We start from the raw sequence: 26,870 nt of genomic DNA, 5'->3' as shown, positions 1-26,870 counted from the left end.
TATTTTAAATTAAACGTTGCACAATTCTGTATTTATTTGGTTCGAAAAACACATTAGTTATAGATTTTAGAAGTCGCTTAATACAAAATGCCTCAATTGAACTAAATTACAGTTGAAGGAAAAACGGTTGATATCCACTAGAGCCAAATATTGGCTAAAAGCAAAATGCTTTAAGAGACCTCTCACTTATTAGTTTGACTAAAGCTAAATGAGTTAAACGACTTCTTAAAAAAAGAAGACTAGAGGCAAATCAGCTTAACCTCCATAAAAGGTTATATGACAGGGAAGGAAAATATCTTAAGTGACCATCCGCTACTAATTTCAATTGTATGAAATCCAAATATTAGTAAGATCGGAAATAAAGTCGGTCCTTAAGCCGTTTTTCCTGGGAGAGATTTTAGTCGGGCAAGGCATTTACAGATATTTGTACCTTACAATATTAGGAAAAATCACGGCGGATATAATGAGTAAATCGATTTCATTAAGAAACAGGATCTAGAATATAACCATAAAGATTGTTACACATGCTTAATTCGACTTTTTAAGTATATGGTAAACCGCGTATGATAGCGGATGATAGATGACTGTCACCAACTGAATGCGGGCAATAAAAGAAACAAATAGCTTTGAAAAAGTCTTAATATGCTTATACTCTGTGCTGAGTTTAATCTCACTATCACAACCTGTTTCCGATTTACTGAAAAATTTAAGACTACGGCTGGATGCAAGTTCCAAACACTGGCTCCTACTAGATCGTACGCGGTACTAGGACAGACTGCAGTGAAGTACTGATTGCTCTCATATTAAGAGGCGGCCAGGGGTGGATAGATCAGCGACTTGTTTGATCAAAATTTCTGTTACATTTGCGCCTAAGACCTCCACTTCGAGCTGGCCATAAGATACCGTCGAAATTGACAAACAATAACAAAACTCGATCATGCTTTTAAATCATCTATATTATCTCATCGAATAATAAATAGATGGTGTTCCTTTGCCGAGCATTTTTATAGCTGTGCTCTGCTCTACAGAGTTATTGGTTGGTAAAACAGACCGCAAAACTAAGATTGGTGTGATGGTTCTAACGTGAAAAATCAGCTCGTGGGGAACTACAGGCGGGCTTTTCTGTCACCATACGTCTCAAAAACAAATGCCAGGTGGAATAAGCTTGTGAAATTCAGCTCTATGCTGATTCCTATCAATCCGCAACACACAGTTCCGGTAGATTTTCGACAGCTTCAAGACTGTTTTCGGCCACAAACTTAGAGAGAGTTTCAATCTACAACAAGGAAAAGACCCAACGCCTCACCGATCAGAAAGACTTATTAGCAGCGCTTTGGACACATTTTAACGATGTCTTAAATCCCAATAGTAATACCACTGACTTGTTTGTTACAACATATCGGTCGAGTTTGTTACAACAAGGTCGGGGGTTTCGCTTAAGATCTAGCGGCACCCCCGACCTTTGAAGAACTTCTTACTGCGCTAAGAAGGATGACGAATACCAACACATCAAAAATACCATCTGAACTGTATAATATGCCTACACATTAATAACTGGTTCTACAAACTCATCCTGAAGATATGGGAGTCAGCTGCTGGAATGATTTTAGCCTTCTTCCTCTTTGCGAGTCGATGGCGATCGATATTAAATTTTAGCCTTAACGTTATTCTATCCCGTGATGCAGAAAAGGTACTTCCGGAAACCCAATGATGATTTTGTCCGGACAGAGATATGGGGGTACGGTTTTGTTATTAAACCGATTCAGGCCAAAAGGCTTGAACAATATCGGCCTTTGTTATGTGCTGCGTGAGGCTTCACGCGGCTTGTGGATTGCTTTAAAGAAAACAGATTGTCCTAAAAAGTTATGACTTATCCTGATACGACAATATCATGACGACATGATGACGACAGTTTGATTTAGAAGTAACTTTTCAGAGCTATTCGTCGTTACCTACGGCGCGAAACAAGGCTATGTCATAACACATGGAGCCATGGTTCCTAGTTCCTAGTTCCTAGTTCTATTTTCTTTATATATCGCTTCTGTATCACGCATAAGTGGGATACTCTGTGGAATTTTTATTTATAGCTTAATTGAAATTAAGGCTAAAATGAATAAGATCATTTTTGATCTCTCACGTCTCACATCTATGCGTCAGTTAACCAAACTTGCCGAAGAATGGCCGATTCAATTAAGTCACACACCATAATATTTATAGTTTTGTGCAAAACCCTTTTAAAATAACCATCCAGAGGATGCTCCGGGGATGTAGCTTCTTCCAATGTTGCTTTAAAGGGCGCTGAGCTGGAGGAAGTTTCTCAAATATGAAATGACTCCAAAGTCATCGGAGTTGCCAGCCCGGATAACAGGTGCGGTGACAGCCTTTGGAAAACTTAAAATATTAGTGTACAAAGTCTCAGCGGCGTACTTGATACGTAACACTTTAAATGTCTAAGGTCCATCCTTCGCATAAAGCGGCAAGATGGTTTCCAATAACAGAAGTATTACGTCGTTCTGGCATATTCGGAATAGAAGCTCTCATCATAAAACATCACCTACGATGGTGCGGTCACGTCATGCGAATGGATGACAGAAAGGTTTTCTATTTCGAGGTGTCTAGAAGGAACTGTAAACAAGGTGGACAATACCTGCGGTACAAAGACGTACTCAAGCGCAACCATGTGGCTTTCAACATGCCAACTGATAGTTGGGATGAGTGTGTCTGAACCTGGAATAGCGCGTGATATAGTCCTCGAAAATCTTAGTCCAAGACGCCAAATACGGAAAACTCAACGGAAACCTTCCTACAATTACACGGTAAACTCGGCTGGCCAGCTTGATTGTATGCCATGTGACCAGATCTTCAATTCGAAGTTCGGTTCCGCTAGCCACGTCAAAATCTACCACAACAACGACTTGGGATAGACACAAATAGAAGTCACCATCAACGGATACGGCTGGGTGACATGATGACACGCACACTCCCGGTCTTCCCAATCGTAATTTTTAGCTGTGTGAACCGCCTGACCAGGACCTGCCCATACTTATTTTGATATGTTGAAGTGATGCGGGCACAAAGTTTCATACAAAATTGCGATGACTGAAATGTTAACATTATTTCTTTTTTGTTTTGGAAAAACGTTTTAAGTCCTTTCAAAAGAAAATGATAGTTGTTTTATACGACAAAAAATTTAAAAAAATGTAGCATAAATAGCTGAAGTCAAATTCAATGAATATTTTCGGTAAAGGCAAAACAGTTCAAGTGCCAATTTTACTTTTAAACTGTCGAAGGCAAAACGGTTGAAGCGACAATATTTATAAAATCTGGATTAAAGCAAAAATATTTAAGCGCCAAATCTATTTTCGTTTCGTCTAAGGACAAATGATTTAACCGACTTATCTATAACAAAACACTGTCAGGGAAAACGCTTTAACAGACATCGAATCATGAAAATGAAAAGACATAACAGCTTATGTGACCGACTCATATCCCGGAATACGACTGATATGCCACCCGCCCAGAATTTTGTGCATTTTTTTGTCGGTTAAAACACGGGTTTTTAAAAATGTACCCAAAGTGCTAATTGGTTGAAGCGCCAAAAAGTAGCTTCGATTGATCTGAAACCAAGATCAGTCGACGCGGAAAAAATCGCTGATTCCGAATATATATATAAGTCAATTTCGCCCAAAATGTCGCTTAAACCCATTTGCCTTTCAACCCTCGATATTATGTTTTCGTGAAAAATTGGGTTCCGACATGAAAAAGGATAGTTCTAGCTACCTCGTAGTTACGAGGTAACTTGTTCTTCGTAGCTAGAACTATCTTTTTTCACTTGGCACATTTTGATATTCACCCTTTAGATGAATTGCTTCTATGTGGCCTTTTTAGCCTCTCCGACCGCAGCCTGGTATCTATTAAAATATCAATCGCCTTCAAAAATATTTATATATGACCTACATTTTTATTTATTTCTTTTTACACTTATGTAGCTGGTGAACATACTTAATTAAATATTTAGCAGTGGGTTTTATTTCGTAAATTATTGTAGAATTGCACGTCACATCAATTTAATTACTTGGTGATAGGCTGTAGAATTCATTATGAAGGTGGAGAAGGAAACATCTATTCATACAGAATTCACATTTTTTTAGCAACAACAATTTTTTTTTAGTTTTTTATGCTCTAGAACATTTCATTAAATACTCCAGCATCACGCAGTAGAACAGCATAACAATTATGTTTACGGGCGTTTTTCTTCAAAGGAGCCCAATCTAAACGAAAGCTACTGAACGATCAAGCATCCACGATCGATCGCACCCGAGATTATTTAACATTGTTGACTGGATTCAATCATCAAGCACTGGGTCTCGCTCTACACACAAGATCAAGTGTCGCAATCCAACTATAATATCTCGAATAGTACCAGCGACCAGCGCGGAACCCTCGGGCGCTGAGAGGTTTGATTTTTATATGAAAATAACTATTTTATCCCTAAAAACTATGGTAGCCCATTGAAAGAAAGTTTAACTCTCACTGCGATGTCACAGGCTTGAACCCTGCACGGACCGAAACCAATGATTTTCGAATTCATGATTCAAACATAAATTTATCATGTTCTCAACAGTGAAGAAAAACCCACACTCCCGAAAAACACGTTTCGGAAAATATGTAACCCAATCTTTATTGGTCAGGTATTCCCTTCGCAGGTTCGAAGGTCAGATAGACAGTTGCTTCTGTCAAGTCTTCAGGTTAGATGAGCGAACCCAGTGAAATACTGGATAACACTAAGTATCTTGGTTTTTCATATCCCTCAAGAGGACTGAAATATAGGTAAGTACCTAAAATCAACGAGCTGAAAATAGTTACAAACTACAAAATGATAGAACGAATGGAAATGACAATGTATTTTTACACGGCCTGCTGAGTGTTATCGGCGTTTTATACGTCTAATAAAATGAAATACTGAAGCGATCGGCATAAATAACTCTTTTTACAAAAAGATATATGTTTTTTTTACTATTTGTTAGTAGAAGTTTAGAATAGGCAAAGGTATCTTGTCAAAAAAAAATTGAAATCGAAGATGACTGTATGTGAAGTACGAGCGTCTCTAACTGACTAGTTTTATACTTGGAAGCGAAGTTTGGAAGAAGAGAAAATCAGAAGGACCTTTTAAAGTGAAACTTTTACAGTCTTTGTAAACACTTAACATTTTTGAGTATAAACAAGTGTCGCAAACATTTATTATATTTTCATTGCAAAAGCTAAACTATGTTGAAAATATCCGACTTTGTACCTACGTGGAAAACACTGAACTATGCGGAACATTTGTCCGACTCATTCCGTCGGCAAAACTTATATTGAAGCCTATCCGATACTTCTCTTTTCAATCTCAGCAAAAAAATGGAACACTGATAGGACGAATTATAGTTATAAAACCGAAAATTTCAGTTCTGTTCTCCTTCGTTTATTAAGTACTTACTTTATTGGTAACATAAATATTCAGGAAGCATCATTCATTTTCTAAAAAACAAAAGCCAATCCAATTGTGAAATAAAATTTTATTAAGTCTCTAATTACCATAATAATGAGGGCAATTTGTTTAAAATGAACTGATTGCTTTTCCTTTTTAATTAAAAATCCGTTTGTAGCTGCGACAGTAAATATTCGTTAGAATTGAAAATCAAGCAAAATTTTACTCCCGTTTTATTTAATTGGGTTATAGTATAAAATATAACTATATGCATTTTATAATTTCTTTTAAAGAAAATGTGTGTTTTTAACAAAAGACTTTTTTTAAATATACCTGTTACATGATAGAAATAGAAACAGAAATACCCTCTAATAATAATATAATATATTAAACGGTCGAAAGTATTTTTCCAATTACATGGTTTTAATTTAGGTATGCGAGTGTAATAAAATGGCTAACAAGCAAGCGCCTACATTACGTGTTTCCCTTCAGATGAGCACTTCATGGCATTTTTATTTATACCTTCTAATGTAAGTATTTTATATTATATAATAGGTTTTTGTGTATTTTTATTATACTTACAATAACTTTTTTAAGGAAGCTTTTCGGACGTTTAAATCGGCGAATAGGCAGCTATTATTTTCAAATAAAAAACCTATTTTTTAACTCATTAGAACTAAAACGTAATTAAGTAACTCTAAAACATCGCCTTGAACAAGTGCGCAATGTAGGTTACTAAGTATACTCAATACTTACTTCGTTTCTTTTTTATTAATAGATTTGGAACTGATAGGAACTGATATCTAAGTAAGTACTTAAACGTATATTCGTGACTATAGTAACAAATTACTATTTTATTAGGTACAGCAACTTACCTTCGTCGAGTGACGAGTTCCGCTGCGCAGCGCAAAAACTTTAGAAAACCGATAAAAAGTTCCCGAAAAGTGTTCAGAAAAATGGAATATGCACTTGTAACTTAAACACAACTCACTTTAGACTTTAGATTTTGCAAAGGGTGTGTTGTTGTGAGATAAGGTGGTAATTAATTGTTGTATATTCGGTCCGTCGCCAAGTTCTCGTGGAACGTTTGGGCGCGCCAAAGTTGTGTGGCTTGGCGCTCGGGCCTCTTACTTATATCTCGGTGAGCGCTGTACCGCGCGCATGCGCCGCTGCCATTCATGTCACAGTCTTCAATGACCGCCTCCTCCGTCATCAGCAACACTGGGCGGTGCTCATCAAACGCCTCTCCTGAAACTCAAATATCTAGACAACTGACGTTCGCTTAAATGCCTTGCAGTGACGGGGGAATTTCGCTTTTTAAACTATCGTGTGTGAGATGGAATACCGACCTCATCAACCCTGGTGTCAGGGTTATTACTGAGCCGCCAAAGGCCCCTGACATGGCTCATGTAACGACTAAATACTTACATCAGTAAGTAGTAACCGGGACTAACGGCTTAACGTGCCTTCCGAACCACGGATCTCTTACTTACTTTCGGACAATCAGGTGATTGGCCTGTAATGTCCTAACCAAACTAGGGACCACAAAGTGATTTTTGTGACATTCCCTACCGGGTTTAAACTATGCGGTAACAGTAAAAGAAAGAGTAATTATAAAAAGATTAATTACTTTTCTATTTATTAGTATAATGCTATGCTGAAAATTAATAGCCGCTGGAAAACAACTATCTTAAACTGTAAGTATCTCTATGAGCCTGACACCCTAAAGTTTTAGAACATGTTCTAAGTTTAATACTTTTTGGCCCTGACCACTAGGTACCTACTTCTTGCCAAATAACTCTTCGTGACAATCTTTACCACTCTTATGAAACTTAGATATTCCTGTAACATTGACACTAAATAGCTCTCTCGAACTTTTTAAACCTCGGCTGCGGGTTAGTTAGGAAGTCTAGTCATAAACTTGATTTACACTCGTACAAACGAGAGTTAAAAGTTGAAAGGCTTACATCATGTATCTTAGCTTTAGTTCAAGGGTAAAATTAAGTCATTCTTTAACCCTTTTGATCCACAAATCAAAAGAAACTGACCAGAGAGTAAGTTTGCTAATATCCTTGCGCGAATGGGTATAAGAACCTACGACATTGCCGGAATAAAGAAAACTTTCTAATGAATACAATTCGCAAGAAAAAAATATTCTTACATCTTTAGGAATGGAAATCGAAAATATGCAGTGATGTTAACCTAGTAACATATTAAGTAGGATACATAAATGGAAATAGATACTTGCTTACAACATTCGTGCCCTAGTAAGAAGACAACGCTACAAACATGCTTTTTTTTAAATAATTAGTACTTTTCTTACCTACCTGATGTGCTGGCTAGTGATCGTAGGTACAATGCCTAGTTCAATGCCTCTTTTTTTAAGTGACTTATTGTAGTTTTGCCTCAGATAGCATTAACTATTCTCACCCGAGCAATGATTTCCGATAAGTACACATAACTAGGGAAAACATCAACCGCCGGGACGTTGTCTCCATTCACCGTGTGCCTCATGCTTCACAAAATAACAGACCGAAGAATGTTATAGCTAGGCTCACTTCCCGTATTTTGCGTGATAACATCCTAGGCGCTTACCGTATCAAGAAGGGATTGACATCTACTGATTTGGGAATGTCGGGTTCTCCAAATACTATTTACCTTAATGAACACCTTACCCTACGGAATAAAAAACTTTTTCGCGCTGCACGTGAAGCCGCTAATCAGGCGAATTTCAAGTATGTGTGGGTTAAACATTTCACAGTACTGGTACGCGCATCTGACAATTCTCCCGTCATCGCCATACGCACTGAACACGATATTAAGAAGATTCAGAATATGGGAACAGCTTCTAATAATGACAGTAATAGCTAACCTAATAATAACTAGTTTTCACATTAATACCTTTTTTAGAATTATGGAGCTTATTGGAGCATTGTTGTCATTGGTAATTGCTTTGTTTGCTGATAATTACGTCATCATGTATTGGCTAAGAGTTATGCACTATGTAGTGCATAACTTTAATTCATTTTATAATATTATTTTAGAAAATATCGTCTGTTTTCTTATATTCAATCTGGTGTTGTTGGGAGCAATCAAAACATATTGTGTGTCAGAGGTATACGTAAATAAAATTATAATAAGCAATTTATGGTACCAGGTCGATTATTTTTTCTGCTACAAAATACATTTAAGACATACCTACTACTTCTTTACACAATACATATTTATCTTGTTTCATCATTAATGGATAAACAAGTACTGTCTGTTTATTATCAAAATTGTCGAGGTTTAAAAACAAAGTTACATACACTCTATATGAATATTTTACAACATGACTATGACATTATCGTCCTGTGTGAGACTTGGTTTCAGAGCAAGATTTGTGATAATGAATATATTGATTCTCGTTATCGGATATTTCGCAAAGACAGGAACCTGGAGGCTTGCGGGCGGAAGGACGGGGGCGGAGTGGTGATAGCGGTGAAGCGCGAGCTGCCGGTCACTCTCCGCCCTCTCCCCGCGCCCGGTGCAGCGCCGCCGATGCCCTCCCCGCTTGTAGATTTTCTTACGTTAGAGTTGCGTACGCGTAATTATTGTTGTATTATCCATGCAGTTTATATACCACCCGATCTCAAGTCTGGAATATATGATTCATACCTCGACTATCAAACATTTGTTTTGCAATTGCCTGATGTTAATGATTATATTATGGTAGGAGATTACAATCTGCCAACATTACAATGGGACAATTTTAATACACTCTCTAAGCCTATACTGCAAGCGGACTATGCTCTTGAAAACAAATATTTAATTAATTTTATTTCTTTACATAATGGGAATCAATTCAATATTTACAATAATAATATGGATAGGAAACTTGACTTGTTTATTAGTAACATAAAAAACTGTATATGCTATAAGCCGCCAGTTACGCTGGTGCCTATTGATCCTCTTCATCCTGTATTTTACACAATTGTGACCTTTGATAAGACTATTACATCAATGCAAAATAGACCACGAACCATATATAATTATAAAGCTGCAGATTATGAAAAAATTAATATGGAGTTATGCAATAACGACTGGCATGAATTATCCAACCATGAAAGCATTGAGTCAATGATTTCATCATTTTATGAGACTTTGTATTTGACTATTAAAAAACATGTACCAACAACTAAGCCTAAAAACTCGCAGTATCCAATATGGTTCTCTAGAGCTCTTATACACATTTTCACTAATAAGAATAAGGCTTGGATTAAATGGAAAGTGTATGGAAATAAATCTGATTACAACGTATTCTCCATGTATAGTAGGGAAAGATTTAAGTCTGAGTCCCATATCTGTTTTAGGCGGTATATGACTTCTGTTGAAGTTAGTATACAGAGCAACATCAAATACTTCTGGAACTATATCAATAATAATGCTACTCGTGGTGACATTCCAGATAATATGTACCATAATAATGTAATTGCCAATAACCCGCAGGAGATTTGCGACCTGTTCTCTGAGTTTTTTAGATCAGTTTTTGAACCGTCTGATATTAGTGATGACTTTGACGTCACTAATATTTCAGATCAAAACCCAAATTCTAATCTGATCATAAGCAACATATACTTAAAACAACTAGATGTACTTGGAGAACTACGTAAATTAGATTCCACAAAAGGGCCAGGTGTTGATAATATACCACCGATTTTCTTTAAGTTAACAGCAGACTCCCTCTATAAACCACTACATTATATTTTCAATCGGTGTCTAAAGGAAGGAGTTTTTCCTTCTATTTGGAAAGCTGCTCGAATAGTCCCTGTATATAAAAGTGGACCCAAAAATGTCATAGAGAACTACAGGCCTATCTCCATCCTCTCCGCTCTGTCGAAGCTTTTCGAAAGACTCGTTCATAATAGTATATACCCCTCATTACACAGCGCTATTATCACCCAGCAACATGGGTTTGTACAAAGACGTTCCACCACTACGAATCTAGTCAATTACATGTCTTATCTTTTTGATAATATGGACGCTAATAAACAAACGGACAGCATTTATACGGACTTTCGAAAAGCTTTCGACAGAGTGGACCATAAAATACTGTTAAAAAAACTAGCATATAACGGGATACGCGGCAATTTATGGCGATGGTTTAAATCATACATATCAAACCGTACCCAGAAAGTCGTTATTAATGGATTTGAATCTGTTTTTGTCCCAGTCACGTCTGGAGTCCCACAGGGTTCAATATTAGGCCCCCTACTTTTTATAATATTTATAAACGATGTTCATTCATGTTTTAAATTTTGTAACTACCTCCTTTATGCAGACGACATTAAAATTTTCCACACAGTGGATAACATAGATGAGCATATTAAGGTGATGCGTGTCAGTCAGCTAGGTAACGCTGCGTCAGCAGATGGCGTTACTTCTGCATTTTTCGTATTTTTTTCCATTTATTCGTTTAGTGTTGAGTTCTGACCCAGTGAAACGTTAGGTTGCGAAATCTTACATACATTATCTTTAAGTTAAGCTACAATTTTGAAGTATTTACTGCAGACATCATATTAAAACATTGCATCAAAAGTTGGTGTCATTTCAATTTGTGTACAAACACGAAGCTGTCACACACACATGCGAACTAGGTTAGCTATTAAAAGAGATGCATAATTTGAAGTCTACTTCTAACTTCTAAATGGCGCATTTGGTAAAGCAGTCGCCGCCGTTCTTAAGTTTCACGGTTCAAACCCCAAGTGCATGTTTTAATTGTTTTTACTTTTTGTATTTTTTTTTACAATTGAATTTGGCGAACCCGTTTATTTGTTACGGAATTTTCAAAAAGTATCACTTTTACCAGTAATATTATAATTATACAATAATGTACTTTGCACTAAAGTACCTTCCGTAATTTCCGTATTTTTTATTTTGTAAAATTCTAACAGGCATTAATCGCATCAGTGAACATGCGGCTAACTAAAAAACTACTGAACGGATTTTCATACGGTTTTCACCAATGAGTAGAGTGATTCATGGGCGTGCTTTAGGGTATATAATTTATACAAGTATTTTTTGTTTGTATAAAATGGTTCAAAAATGGTGATGAATATCAAACATAATTATCGTTACAAATATAGCCGACTTGGAGCTTTCGGCGAAAACGCTGCCTGAGCCCATTGAGATATTATAACAAAACAACGTATGGTTGAATTGTTCCATTTTTGTAGGTCTACCGGAAAGTCCACAATATGTCATAATAATTATATTGTGTATAAAGAATTGTGTATATGTATTGTATGATATTACAAATAACGATCATTATCTCAGTAATAATAAGGTAGATTTTTCCTAAATTGCGTCGGTTCAAACTTTGACGCATCGCGTTTGAAAGATGTAATAGCGCTTCAGGACGTCCCGCAAGCACGGCGCTGATGTCGCAGTATCCGCATATAATTATTATGACTTGTCATTTAGTTCCAATAAAATCCGCAGGACTTCATACGTATGTCAGTGACAGCTGGTGATAGCATGCGGGACACTTAGCAGCTAATCGAATTTTATGTTGTTTTCGCGCCCAGTCCAGACGACTTGCAGCGCATTTCTGGACTTATATTTACGCGTGGTGTTTATTGTTAGGTTAATTAGTTCAGGTTAGGACGTTTTTTTTAACGAGGACGTTAAAAAATGACGAGGCTGGGACGTGTTGAAGTAGTATTTCCATATATACGCGGCCTGAAATGGGCTGTTTCGGGGACCTGAACTGGTTGCTGTCGAACTTATTATCACGTTTTCTTGATTAAAATTCATAAATAAGTCAAATAGAAAAAAGAAAAAAGATTTTCGTTAGTTTTAGATCTGTCATGATGTCTGTGATGTTTTTTTTTTTTTTTTTTTCTTCTGGCTTCCGCGGCTAGCGATGCGCCAATGACAAATCTTGAGTGATAAATCGTGAGTTAGTCTTCAATAATAATTATCTTTTCATGTTGTTACTGTGCAGTCGTTAAAAACGAGGAAACTTTTCAATAATAAAATATACCGGATAGGAACGGAATTTGGAAAAGGTGAGGATCAGGAGAGGAATAATAATAAAAAGAGGAAGTTAAATTTTAATATCATTAGTATTAATAAACATACTTAATAAACGATAGACTGAAGGATTATTTGAAGATAAAAGGATCTGGATAGAAGTAGGAAAAGGAATGTGTAAATGTGTAAGTCCCTGAAAAAGTTGAGCATTATCATATTTAGGACAATTCAGGAAGATGTGATCCACATCCTCCACCTCACCACACTCACATAAAGCACTGTCCACTATATGAAATTTAGCTAGATGAGCAGACGTACAAACGTGACCTAATCTCATACGAGTCAGGATGCACGATGCCGTCTTGCCCAACAGCAACCGCGAGAACCAGGGTTTTGCAGGAATTTCACGTTGGATAGATGCGAAATATTTTCCTTTTGTTTGAGAACTGACAGACCACACTTCCCTCCACGAATCACGTAGATACACTCTGGGTAGAGCAAGAAGGTCATGAGGGTAGATTTTATAGTAAGCCATATCTCCACAATCAATGGCGTCATTAGCAAGCCTATCAGCCTGTTCGTTTCCACGGATACCCCTATGTCCCGGAATCCAGGCAAAAATAATCGAAAATCCCTTTGCAGCACACTGAACAATCATGTTTCTGGTTTCTATTATCAATGGACTAATAAGTTTTGTTTTAAATAAAAATTTAGATAGAGATTGTAGAGCGCTCATTGAGTCTGAAAAGATTATAGTTTTCCTAAGTTTTGCTAAAAGTACATACTCAACCGCTTTATACAGACCAAAAACTTCACCAGTAAAAACAGAACTCTCAGGAGGTAATTTAATCTTTTGAACTATATCGTATTGTGAGTGATATATGCCAACACCTACTTTATTATCTGTGGATCGTTTGGACGCATCACTAAAAACATGATGCCAACTGTCAGTGCTATTGTCAAATTCCGTGTCTAGAACGAAATTGAAAACATTGGATGCCTCAAAAGTTTGTTTAGTTATACCCAAGTTTAAACGAACATCAGGTTTATAAACAAGGGCTTCATAGTTTGAGGTGTAAAGAGGGAAACATATTGAGTTATGAATTGGCGTATCAATTGACAGTAATTTTTGATAACTATTAATTAAACAAGGAGTGCATTTATGAGTCCAGTAACTTGAGGAGTTGACTTCTTCAGAGAGGATTTTTAGCTTGGTTAAAAGTGGGTGGTCACCTAGTTGTAAACAACGGTATAAATAACTATCTGAAAGAAACTGCCGCCTCAGTTGTAAAGGGGGTTCAACACACTCGACTTGCATTGCATTAATAGGGCTAGTCTTCATTGCGCCCAGAACAATCCTTAAAGCTACCGATTGTATTTTATCTAGTTTATTTAAAGCAGCAGCACTACATGGTTCCAGCAAAAAAGATCCATAATCAATCACACTCCTGATTAGTGCATTATAAATGATTCTCAGAGAAGTAGGATGAGCGCCCCACCATACACCTCTGAGGCATTTAATAATATTAAGATTCCGTTCACATTTAGCCTCAATATAATTGCAATGTGGGATACCAGTAAGTTTGGAATCCAGTATAACTCCTAAAAATTTACATTGTAAACTTACAGGCATGGGGATATTATCATAAAAAACATTAATTTCAGGGGGAGATCTCATACGAGAAAAAAGCACTACATTGCTTTTGGAAACGGATAATTCTAAGCCATTATCATTCAGCCAACCCTTCAATATACCAAGAGATGTTGTAAGTGTGTTACATAAATTAGAAACAGATTTACCTGAACAATACAATAAAAGATCATCTGCATACTGTAAAATATTAACTGAGTTACTTAAGGAATCCTCTAAATCATAAGTATATACATTATATAGTAAAGGGCTCAGCACTGAGCCTTGAGGTAAGCCCTGCCAAACAACTCTAGATATCTGGGACCCATCTAGTGTAACACTTATAGATCTCTCTGACAGCATTCTAATAATAAATGAAGTGAGCATTTCCGGAACATTTAATGATTTTAATTTCTTATGAAGAATAGAAATAACAACATTATCATAGGCACCTTTAATGTCTAAAAAAGCAGAGAGGATGGATTCATTTTTTGAAAATGCCAGTCTAATGTCAGTCATAAACAGACTCAAACTATCAGAAGTACTTCTGCCCTTTCTGAAGCCGAACTGACTTTCAGAGAGCAATCTATTGCTTTCTAAATACCATTCTAGCCTATTTTTGACTAAATGTTCTGCCAATTTGGCCAGTACAGAAGATAAAACAACAGGTCGGTAAGAAGAAGCGTCAGAAGGAGGTTTCTTTGGTTTTAAGATAGGTATTACTAACTGGGACCTCCATGAGAGAGGAATGTTGCCAGACAACATAATAGAATTTATAATATTTAAGAAGTAATTTAAAGTTTTATCACTGCTGTTACAGAAAAAGGAATAGGGTATACCGTCTTGACCGGGTGACGTGTCAATTAAACTTGTTAAAATGCCTTTAATTTCAGACATGGAAAAAGGTGAATTTAATCCTGATAAATTATTAGAAATTGAAGTTGGCAAGCACTGAATTTGTAACTCAGGAACTGAAGAAGGAGCTAGATTATCTAGGAATTGTTCAGCTAGCTCTGAAGATAGAGAGCCTCTAGATGATGGATTAACACCCATCCTGAATCTCCTAACGCTTTGCCAAACAACAGAAACATTAACATCTGGACAAATATTATTACAGAATCTTCTCCATCCCTCAAACTTCTTCTTTTTCAAAAATTTACGAGTGTCCCGTGCCACTTGACAGTAAAGCTCATAGTTCACAGATGTCATTAAACAGGAATAAACCCTTTCTGCTTCCCTCCTTCTTTTTATAGCCTCTGTGCACTCGTTGTCCCACCAAGGTGGACAGGGGATTTTTCTGGAGCCGCCCACTTTAATTGGGAATAAAGCATCTGCAACCTCAATCATGACTTTGACAAGAGCCTCAGAGCAAGCCATCTCATTACCCATACAGACAGAAGGGAGGTTTGAAACTTTACTGTCAACTTGCTGACTAAATGCAGACCAATCACTAGGTAATCTATATTTCATACGGGGAGTAGGTTTCGGAGCTATCATTGGATGTAACGAAGGAAACTTAATAGTTATGGGATGATGGTCACTTCCACAAGTAGAAGGGTGAACTGACCACGAAAGAATAGAAGCAAGATTAGGCGTGCATATAGAGAGATCTGGAGCACTAGGGCCCTCGTCAGGGCCAGTACGCCGAGTAGGAGTACCATCATTTAAAATACAGAGATTGAGAGAATTTAAAATTCGCAACATTTCTTCTCCATAAAAAATATGTCTAGATGAACCTCCCCATGCCGGGTGCTGGCCATTAAAATCACCTAGTACTAAAAAAGGGCTTGGTATACATTTAAATATATTAGTGAGATCACTATACAAAGCTAAAGTAGGATGAGCAATATATACAGAAACTATACACACATTATTTACAGAGATAGCAATGGCTTCAACACCATTATTTACAGGAGGAAGAGATATTTGTTTGTAAGGAACAGAACTATTGATAAGGATGGCAACACCACCATGCGCATCACTAGCTCTGTCCTTCCTAAGAATATTAAAACCTGATATTCTAAAAGAATATTCAGGCAAAAGCCATGTCTCTGAGAGACAGACTATTGAAGGATTATATTTATTAATTAAAAATATTATTTCAGGTTTTTTATCAGCAGCACTTCTACAATTCCACTGTAGGAGTACCTGATCCATTATTGGGATTGATAGACACAGTGTTTTCAATTAGTTGGGCAACGTGGGACGGTATAGAATTGGTGGGAATTAAACTGGATTTAAACAAAAGCTCAATAAGAGACAAAATTAATTTCGCTATGGGTTGGTTTGATTTATCATTTTCTGAGTTATCATTTTTCAGAGCAGAACCATTTGGTGAAGATAGAGGTATATCATAATCTTTTATTAGAGATGCATGTGCAGCCCGGTCATACCCAGCCGAAGGCGTAGGAGGAGCACGAGGCTTAAGGAAAACTGTTTTTTTATATGAGCTGGAAGATGGGGACAATCGAGCTGCTGGGTTAGCAGCCTCATCTTGAGATTGTTTATGTTGCGAAGTTCTAAGAACGTCAGCAAAAGATTTGGAGACAACGGGGTGTAATTTGGAAGCCTCTAAATATGAGATGCAGTTTTGAGCCATTGACACTTTGATATTTTTTTGTCGGGAAAATTCAGGACAAGCCTTACTAGTGGCAAAATGATAACCAGAACAAAGACAGCATGATCCATCCTCTTGTTCTACTGAACAAGATTCGGCAGTGTGACCTTGCCCACATTTATAACAGCGAGGCTTGGAGCGGCATTGAGCCTTTGTATGACCAAAACGGCAGCAGCTGTAACATTGAATGGTTGGATAAATGTACAAGTCGACAGTCAATGGAGTATAGCACATAAACACACGTTTTGGTAGTACTTGTCCATCGAAAGTTAAAACAACTGTTTCAGTGTTAGTAAATTCTGGAGACCCATTTATAATTTTTTTACTTTTAATTCTCCTAGCTTTAAGAACTTTCCCACATCCAATGGGGACACTCACATTATCCAAAATCTCATCCTCAGGCCAGTCAGCAGGGACACCCCTGACAACACCCATCCGTGTGATAATAAAGGTTGGAATGAAAGCTCTCAAACTATGGCTGGCAAGGCAAGGATTTTCAATAAAAGCGTTAGCATCAGAATATGTGGAAAAGGCCATGGATAGTCTATTTCTGCCGACCCGTTTCAAGCTACCGTTCACTATGTTTTTAATCATATTTTTCTTTAGAACGCTGCCAAACTGAATGGGATGCAGTGAAACAGGATCGTCAGGAGTAGACTGCTCCTTTTGAATGTGCACCACATAGGGTGCTAGGTCGGAAGAAACATATTTCCTACCAACTTGCTGTTGCTGCTGGGTTTGCTGATTAGTTACTGTGACTGTTGGTGGTGGAGGTGGAGGATCAGGTATTGTTGATAAAAGAGAATAAAATTGTCTTCGTCAGAATTGCAATTGCACTTGTCTACACCCGAAACGTTTTTACTATTTTTACTTTTGCGCTTTTTGTTGCAATGTTTGCAAATCTTTCTCAAGGGTCTTACACGTTTTCTGACTTGAGAGGAGCACCCGTCCTCCGTATCCATTGACGAAGTATCGTCAACAATAACTTCCATCCCTACATGAGGGACACGATGACGATCCCGGCCGCCACCGGGGTCGTCGGGGGGATCAACCCCCATAGTAAAAAGAAAAACTCACTTACCACTACACAGCAGCAAGTATTTTAGAAGAATATATATAAATATGAATTAACAGATAAAATAATACAGAAATACTCCACTGAACCCACACGAAATCAATTAAATTAAATTTTCACTAAAAAACACGACCGCCAATTTCGGAAGTTTCCCGCGCTTTTTTCATCTGTGATGTTTGTATATTATACATAAGAATTTCAAAATTTATCTTATTTTTTTTTCCCAAAGGGCAAGGCAAAGGGAACTATGCCCATACAGCCATGTCTTGTGTTTTTTTTTTTCTTGATGATGATTAATGAAATGATGAAACCTAAGCCCCCACACAGACTCTTACTCCAAACCCCAAACGAAGTAAGCGGCTTGTTGGCGCAAAGCGAAAATAGATAGGTACACTTTGTTTATTGAATATTCCGATTTAATAATACTATCGGGAATGTTTTCCGACTAACTTAATGTGATCATTAACCACAAAACACCACTTCGTATTTATTATTTAGATTATTCAATCAAGAAAGCAACCTTCCCGTTCCCGTTCCCACCAAAAATTCCGCGGCAAAGAGAATATAAATAAATCTGTATGTTGGATGGAAAAACAATTAATTATAAATGACTACTATTTAGGCCGGCAAATGCAACAACTTTCTTTTTGATTTGGTTTTCCCCGAAGGGTAAGGCAAAGGGAACTATGCCCATACAGCCATGTCATTTTATGTATTGATTTTTTATTATAATATATGTCCTCTTTTAAAACACGGTACTTACCCATTATTTAAAAATGTTTAAAAAATATGCGTTAAAACAAAAATATTTTTCCAATATTCCTTTTCTCAGATTGTAATATTTTTAGTTTTTTATTTATTCATACAAAATCTCTTTATAAATTGTCACTGACATTCTATTACACTTGTCAAGTAGTCAAAGCCTTTAGAGAAAAAAAAACTATCACGCACACACACTAACATTGACACCACTACACGCTCAGCAAATACACTGTAATCTGCACCACTACAAATGTAGAATTGATCAAAATTGAGGGTCTGAAATATGGTACTTCTCGTATTCGGACCCTAAATTTTTGTTAGTTTGCGAAAATAATACACCAAAATATTACTATTTATCGGTTTTATAACAATATTCCTCTATCCGTTTTCCTGTAGCACTGCATCAACTTTTGTATGGAAAACGAATCACCTTAAAATACAACAAGATCTTGATCGTTTCTCCCTCTACTGTCATGAAAATAAATTGGGTCTTAGCCTCAGTAAATGTAAAACCATAACTTTCACCAAAAAGAAAAATATTATAAATATTCCGTATAAACTCTGTGGTGTCGATCTTGATTTTACTAATTCCATTAGGGATCTTGGAGTCACACTGGATTCCAAATTACATTTGGATGTGCACATAGACAACATTATCGATAAAGCATATAGAATGTATGGCTTTGTGATGCGAAGATGCGCTAATTTTAAACGACCCTCGACGTACCTCCACATCTATAAAAGTCTTGTCCGATGTCACTTGGAATATGCGGTAACCGTATGGAACCCGTATTATAATAAATATAAAGATGATCTTGAATCCGTGCAGAAGAAATTCCTACGTTGCGTTAATTACAAATGCGACCGTAGTCGTTTACCATATAATTGCTTATTGAATAAATATAAACTATTCGACCTTAAGTCCAGACGTCTTCAACTCCAAACAATGTTCCTTTATGATGTCCTACATGGCAAGTATGATTGTATTGCTCTCAACAATAGGTTAAGTTATAAAGTACCATTTAGAACGCACAGCCGTAAGAAACATCAACTGTTTGCCACTCGCCGCTGTCGTACCAATGCTGGATTGCGTTCTCCTATGTTTCGTATTGTTAATGATTATAATAATTATTTTAGTGATATTGATATAGTGGCCACACGAGTGGGTGAGTTTAAAAAGCAATTACTAACCATCCTCCAAAATGAATGACTGCACTAAGAATGTCAACGCTTTATTGTTATTGGTCCACTTATGTCGATTTGGCTCTTCCACTAGGAGACGTTAAAATATTTTTAATATTAGTTGTGGTTATCGGTGTTGGTTTCACAATTACCCACTATCATGTATATAAGTATAAGTTAACAATTTTGATTGTGATACTGTTTGATGACCCAAATAAAGAGAAAAAAAAAAAAAAAAAAGCACACAAGCAAACACATGTCTTGTAAGTAAAAGTATGTTGGGCGTATTGATAACTTCAAAAAATATATCAAACTACTTAACTGAACCGATGGGGTTATTAATTGTTGATAAATACGCTATAACAATATATGTAGGTAAATAATAATATCCATATTATGAGAAGCAATTAATCTAAACATGTAAGTAAATGCTGTTTGCTTAAGTGATTAAATTTTATTTTAAACGTAGGTACATTAAAGCCTTCGAACGACACTCGAACAGAAGCGTTCATAAACGTAAACAGAGAAATAACATGCGCTTTATTTATGTAATTATTCCAGTGAAGTCCCACTTAAGAACGTTCCATTAAATTACATAAGAATTACGACCTTTTTGTAGAACTTACCTACTGCGTATCTATCTTCTAATAAGGTACATAACTTCACGTTCCTAGGTGGATCATATTTAATATCACGTGGTAAAGGAAATCATCGTGATTAATCCCATGTGCCTGAGAGAATTCCAGTCATCTTCAAAGGCATATGAAATTCTAGTGTATGTGTAACTCGCAGTGAAGGAATCAGCCTCATGCCCCTTCCTGTTATAAAAAAAAAAGTTATACTAAGTAACAACGTAGTAGATAAGACAAGTTTTTGCATCAGCGAAAACCTGTAAGAAAATCTTTTTTTACATGACAGAAATTTCCATATTCATGTCCAGTGTGTATTCATGTCCTTGTTTTATCTACAGTAGGTGACAACGTCATTTAGGTATTTAGTAGATAACCATTTACCACTTCAAGCCATAATATCGCCATTTCCCTACCATCAGCAAATGTAATTTAAATTAAATTTAAAAAAAGCTACGACATTTCTCTAAAAATGTTTTTCGAATAAGGAAAATAATGTCTATTTTTGAAAACATAATCTAACTACTAATCGCCGTCTATTTGCGGGTTCAATGTTACGTACGACTAGGTAAAATATCGATTGGAAACATTGGCAATGACCCTTCAAGGTTTTGTGTGGTCGCCATCGCTTCTACCGCTGTTGTGAAGATGCACTAGTGACGTTTTGCTCATTAAGTTGGTATGCGTCATACATAGAACCTAAGGTATTCCGCATTCTTTAACAACTTAGTTGGGACACTTCGTTGAATTCTTTTGTATGCTTAAAATACGGAATACGACATGAAAATTAATAGGTATTATATTTGTTTAAAAAAAAATCCAATATGTCCCACGGCTGTAAAACGGCCTCACAGTATGGAATGGAGGGGTTCAGAGCATACTCCACCACGTTGATTGCACGCGTAAGGTAGTGATGACAAAGATGATCTACGACCGATTTCGGTCATGGCGACCACTTCGACTCCTAGTCGGCACGACGCTGATGAGCCCGAAGATGGCTTATGTAGCCTATCTTTACAGTGAACTCCCGCGCACAGTGAGGGTACGTGAGTACACCGTTGTGGTAATAAAAAGAACGGATTCAGCTGCTTATCGTACTGGGTATATCACAAAAATCAACAAGACGCGATGGACCATTTGACAAATATTTTAATTATGTGAATTGTTATGTACTTCAAATCATAATTAAGTAAATATCATGTATCTAAGCAAACTCTGGGTCCTGAAATACAGTTCAACTAGTTTAGAAGTTGTAAGTGAAATGTTTGATATTATCAATGAATTTTCTTTCTTTTTTACCATTATTAGGCGATGAGATGTTTATACTGACATCAGATCTTTGGACTTCTATCAAAAGTGGTCAACACAAGCAACAACACACGCCTACAAGCCTATAATATAGTTGTCTTCTGAATGCTTGTGGCCAGCATCTACCCCATTCGGCATTATAGGTGTGAATTTCTATTATTCGTTTAAGTTTGTGTCCACCCTAATCGGCATCAATATCTACTAATATATTTAAATGATGGACGACGCTCAGTGGGTAGGCCCGCTACAAGGTGGATCGACGATCTGGTGAAGGTCGCGGGAAGCCGCAGGATGCTGGCAGCGCAGGACCGATCGTCGTGGAGATCCTTGGGGGAGGCCTATGCCCAGCTGTGGGCGTCGTACGGCTGATAATGATTATAATAATGATAATAGAGACGCTTAGCAGCACGACTCCTCCATTTTTTTTACAATCGTATAAAAAGTTCGCAATTAATCCTAAATATGTCCTCAGATTCTTTACGAGGCAAACAAGACAGCAATTAATATTTTTATAGAGGGCCGCCATACGCCATACGACTCATCAATATTAAACTCGCCGAATTGATCTCGCTTTATGTCATGATCACGGAATTTTCCTTCTTCGGACGTTTTCGATAGCCCTTGATCGGTTTTACAAGTACCTACCTAGTAAACTTAATTTCATAGTGTCTTTTATCCATGACGAGTACTTATTTAAGTACTAAAGTAATAGGATTCCCAAATATAACTGTTTTATTGGGGAAGTAGGTACCTCATTACTTTCCGTTCCCGACTTTGCCCACATGAACGTCGATTATCGCTAGACTATTTTTTCTCTACCTTGAAATGTTCTCTACCCCTGACAACGAGTATGCTTCACGGTGGTAACAGTAAGTACTTTGGTATAGTTCTCTACCTTATATCCGTGTCTGTTACCCTAACGAGTCAGATGGAAAATTTCTTGATGATCGGTTGAGTAGTATAACCAAATAGTAACATGATGGCCCCGATTCCTGCTGACACCTAATTTTAAGTTATACTTACTCGTTATTTTCATATCCGCCGTGTGTACTGGAATCATTATACATTAATGAGCGTAACATTTAAACATAGATCATATAGCAACACGGACCTCCGCGGAATGACATAAGTAGAGATACTGACATTCTCGTAAGTACGTCAAACTTTCGTACAGTCATGAGCAATATAATGTACCCACTTTAGGACTCTATCGCACTAACATATTTGACATTTAGTGAGACTTACAGTTCAATTTGTCAAAAAAGTTAATGTAACATGGTACCAAAGTGTATACATATTAATGCTCGTGACCGTACTTATTTATAATATTAGTAGGACATTCATACCATAAAATTATCTCCGTCTATTTAATCTTTCCTTTCCTCGTCGTGTTCGTTACAAACCTTAAAAGAATGAATTTCCTTACCTGGATCCTCATAAATATTCTATAAATGACTCGCTCGTCTCGGCTTGGAATCATTTATCAGAGAAATTCTTTCAAAAAGCGTCAGTGACTAGATGGTCGCGAATTAGGTGTTATTTGCATTCGGCCCTTTTGCTGGATTATGTTAATCTCACCATTTATCTTACCCCCAACTTAGTAAAAGAGATTTAGAATTTTCTTGGTACCTACCAATTTCGTTTAGATAAGTACGTACCTCCCTATTTAACTGAAACAACATCACCCACCTATCTATTTTGTATAATTATTATCTTTGTATTAGAGCGAAGTCTACAGCTCAAGACGAGTAGTACTCTACTTAAATCATTCAAATCGTTAAGCAAATCTCTTTTGTAATAACAAAAAATAGACAAAAAATATGTCTGTCAAATATTGACAGTCAATTTCTGCAAACTATCCAAATTACAATGTAATCAAGGCTAACAGTCTAGAGTCAGCACACTGTAAACCAGCAAACCAAAAGGCAGGAGGACGTCCTTTTCATCTTTGAGGGTAATTTAAAATATTATTTTGTGTTAAACGTGTAGTATTTTAATGATATTGCCATATTGTCCCCTGCTCTGGCATAGCGAGCGATTCCCTAAATCCTCTCCATGCAATTCTAGTGGCGTGGATTTAAGAGATATATTGTCATAATATTTTTTGTTGAGCATATTAAGTTTCTTAGGTAAAGTACTATGTGAACATCCATGGGCATATATAGCAAAGGCGTTATAACATATACTAAGGGAGGCTATAGGCGTTCAGCAATTACCATTTTAATTGTGGGAGCCACAACGTTTTTGGTGCGTTCACAGTCGGCTAAACTGACAGGCATGTGGCCTTGCTGTGGAAAATCACAGCTCCCGATTGACATCCAATCGGCCATGTGACGAGCTGGTAATGGGTTATTATAATTTTCGACCACCCACCAGAGAATGCGTCAAATTGGACGCAACAGCATGCAAATAACGCTACATCTGATAAATTGATCCGTTAAAAAGTTATATTTCCGTACCAATTATCATGTTTACATCAATGCGAAACATTTTTAATTTTACTGTTATTAGGTACTTGAGGAGAGTCCTTCTTTTAAATTGCTTTCTTATTACTTTCTCACATTTCAGATAACATAAATCATCAAAAACGGGGAGAATGACGTCAAAGTGTCGGGGCTGCCCAAGCAGGCCTGCTTTTACTATAGACACTACTAGCTTTAGAAAATTCCCAAGCAATAACAGTTTGATGGTATACACTGTGCTGACGTTCCTCATCGTGCTAGTGCTCTACTTCGGCACCAAGGACTGGAAAGGCATCACATCGCCAGAAGAGGTGGACCTGGGTGCCGTAGGGCTCCCATACCAGCATCGAAGACGTAAACACAACCACGCAAGCAGACGAGGAGGCTACGACGAATATTATTAAAGTAACGTGATCCGTAAATAAAGACTACAACTTTGCAACTTTAATAACTTTTTTATTAACAAATTATAGGTTAGCAATTATTAAACTTTGTATACAATTCGAAATTTAAAAAAATATATTATTGCAAAATGCGATGCATGAAGCCAGACGATTAGGATTTAGGATACAAAATCTACGTCACTAGATTTCAAACTAATAAAGCACGCCTGATTAAGCGTCCGCATACGATAGGCACTGGAAGATGCCAAACCAAACAGCTTGTAATCCTGCACCAGCAGATCTCCTGCGAACATTGGACATCGCACCAAGCTCTCCACGCATATCATGTTTCCTTGCTCATTGCTCTCCTGTCGTGCTCGATATCCTGGGCAGACGCATTTCTCGGACATTGTTACTGGTTGCCGAGATAATTTTCTCTCCTCATGCAAAGACCTTCCAAGCACATTGGCTCGCTTCGTCCTATCTATAACGGAGCCAATTTCAATTACCTTCGCGCACCGTAACATACTTTCTTGAGTGACTAAAACCACCAGTTTCTTAGCTATAGCTGAATCATAAAGTACTGGTTCCAAGGCGCTGACAAGAAATCCTTTTCTGCAACGATGGCTGAGAATAAAAAAAAAACAATATTTTTATACGTTCAATACCGTAATCCGTTCAAAAACTTTATTTGATTGTAAAAGCGAAAAGTTTGTTTTCCGCCCGCGAGATCAGCCGCCGCGTGTAGACCACACTAATTCCGTTCATGGAAAGTACCTGCCATGTCCTTCTATAGCACATTATATTATGATCCCACTGCTGAGCAAAGGCCTCCCCCATGTCTTTCCAAGTATAACGGTTCTGTGCGAGCTCTATCCAGTCTTTTCGATGACCGTCGAGATCATCGCGCCTAAGGTTAATAAAGATTAATATAATACTGCTAGTTTACTTGTTATTTACATAACATAACATATCGTCACCCCCATATCCTCGAAAGGGTAAGCAGAGATTGTATATGGACATACCACTCGCCAGCTATGTTTTAGACCCATAAAATAGGCTCACGTGACTTCAAAATAGGCAATTCTAAATATAGTAGGTATCTACTTGTAATGTATTTGTAGTTCTCTATTTTGGCAATAATGGCAAACACAGAAACCTAAATTAAGGATAAGAAAAAGCTTACGTCTACGCTAATTTTTTTATGGAAGTACCAACTGAGATAAAAATAAGCGTCAAGTAAGACTGAAAAAGCTATTTTTCTTAACATAACATAAGCTGACGACTATATGACTCGCTATGAGTCACGACTATATACCATTGTGGTAGTCAGAGGTATATCCATCGTAAGGTGAACTAAGTATCGACACCTCACCGAGCTTAGTGTTAGACAGACGTGATAGGTGTTGAGCCTATCACCGTCTCTGGTACCGGAATGCGAACCGGCGCCCTCGATTGAGAACCAAACCGGTGTACCACAGGGCCACAGGGACCACAGTTGACTATTTTTCTATACTGTGACCTATTCTGATGTAAGTATAAACTATTCGGTCTAATTAAAACACATAATAACGGGTTCTTACCGCGTTTAAAGTAGGGATATGAGACTCCCGATATTGCAACATGATACTGTTGGCTCATGGCACTTGCAACAGTGTCGAAATATCGTGAGTCTCATATCCCTACTTTAAACGCGGTAAGAACCCGTTATTATGTGTTTTAATTATGATAATAACCGCGTAAACGTAAACAATGTATTCGGTCTAATTCGAAAAAAAAAATCTGTTCAGTAGTTTTTGCTTGAAAGACACAATATACTTACCTACATATTACTTATTATATCATTATCGTTCGTAATCATAAAAATGATAGGATATAGCTTCTTACTCGTTTGGGCTTCCAACAAAGATGCGAAACTTGCCGTTTCGGACACAAGCTTCATTAACTAGAACTGAATTTGCACCAACCACCGCGCCCACACACAAAAGATCGTTATTTATTCGCGAATGAATCCTGGCTACGAAATTGTAGTCTTCTACTTTCACAAATTGACAATTATATTCGACGTCAGCGGTAGATCGCATATTATATAATGCATATTTTAATTGAGATTTAAGATGGGTAAATCCTTTATAATGCATGACAAAGTTGTTGATGACTAAACCCATAGTACCACAAAATATAGCAAGTAATAGAATAATGAGGCTAATTTTACTCTTATTTGATCGATCGTCCCAAGGCACTGTGATGAAATTGTATTTAAATTCATATTCAATATCGTCATCTTGCTGTAATTGTTTATTGTTGTCGACATGTTCCATAATATACTACAATTAAC

General features: G+C 37.0%; 3 protein-coding genes across 9 annotated transcripts in view; 1 reads left to right on the top strand and 2 right to left on the bottom strand.

Moving 5' to 3' along the window:
• LOC126381807 (diuretic hormone 41) overlaps positions 1-6,571 on the bottom strand; it is a 96,368-nt gene extending 89,797 nt beyond the window's left edge. The window contains exon 1 of the mRNA XM_050031301.1: positions 6,346-6,571. The gene's annotated coding sequence lies outside the window, so the exon portion shown is untranslated. The remainder of the gene's footprint in view (positions 1-6,345) is intronic.
• Positions 6,572-12,544: 5,973 nt separating this feature from the next.
• Positions 12,545-17,276, top strand: LOC126381809 (uncharacterized). 7 transcript variants are annotated; one of them, XM_050031306.1, is made up of 5 exons: positions 12,545-14,061; positions 14,150-14,250; positions 15,008-15,019; positions 16,220-16,333; positions 16,435-17,276. In XM_050031306.1, the coding sequence occupies exons 1-5, from the start codon at positions 13,971-13,973 to the stop codon at positions 16,450-16,452; spliced, it is 336 nt and encodes a 111-aa protein (XP_049887263.1). In that variant the 5' UTR covers positions 12,545-13,970; the 3' UTR covers positions 16,453-17,276. The 7 variants fall into 7 exon arrangements, 1 of the variants encoding a protein (XP_049887263.1); XR_007568974.1 differs by lacking the exon at positions 15,008-15,019; XR_007568972.1 differs by having other exon boundaries at positions 14,150-15,568.
• Positions 17,277-24,711: 7,435 nt separating this feature from the next.
• LOC126382288 (uncharacterized) lies at positions 24,712-26,853 on the bottom strand. Its single transcript, XM_050032105.1, has 2 exons — positions 26,420-26,853; positions 24,712-25,159 (listed from the first exon to the last, which is right to left on the bottom strand). The coding sequence occupies exons 1-2, from the start codon at positions 26,851-26,853 to the stop codon at positions 24,712-24,714; spliced, it is 882 nt and encodes a 293-aa protein (XP_049888062.1).
• Positions 26,854-26,870: the final 17 nt, after the last annotated feature.

This window comes from Pectinophora gossypiella, chromosome 3 (assembly GCF_024362695.1).
Source record: "Pectinophora gossypiella chromosome 3, ilPecGoss1.1, whole genome shotgun sequence".
NCBI classification, from domain to species: domain Eukaryota; kingdom Metazoa; phylum Arthropoda; class Insecta; order Lepidoptera; family Gelechiidae; genus Pectinophora; species Pectinophora gossypiella.
This window is presented reverse-complemented; position numbering and strand designations above follow the sequence as displayed.

Excerpts from the sequence above, each read along its gene's own strand:
- LOC126381809 (XM_050031306.1), top strand. The coding sequence starts at position 13,971 with ATGAGCGCCCCACCATACACCTCTGAGGCATTTAATAATATTAAGATT. Across the intron at positions 14,062-14,149 it reads AATTGCAATGTGGGATACCA|GGGGAGATCTCATACGAGAA; the intron begins GTAAGTTTGGAA and ends CATTAATTTCAG.
- LOC126382288 (XM_050032105.1), bottom strand. The coding sequence starts at position 26,853 with ATGGAACATGTCGACAACAATAAACAATTACAGCAAGATGACGATATT. Across the intron at positions 25,160-26,419 it reads TTTGTTGGAAGCCCAAACGA|CCATCGTTGCAGAAAAGGAT; the intron begins GTAAGAAGCTAT and ends TTTTATTCTCAG.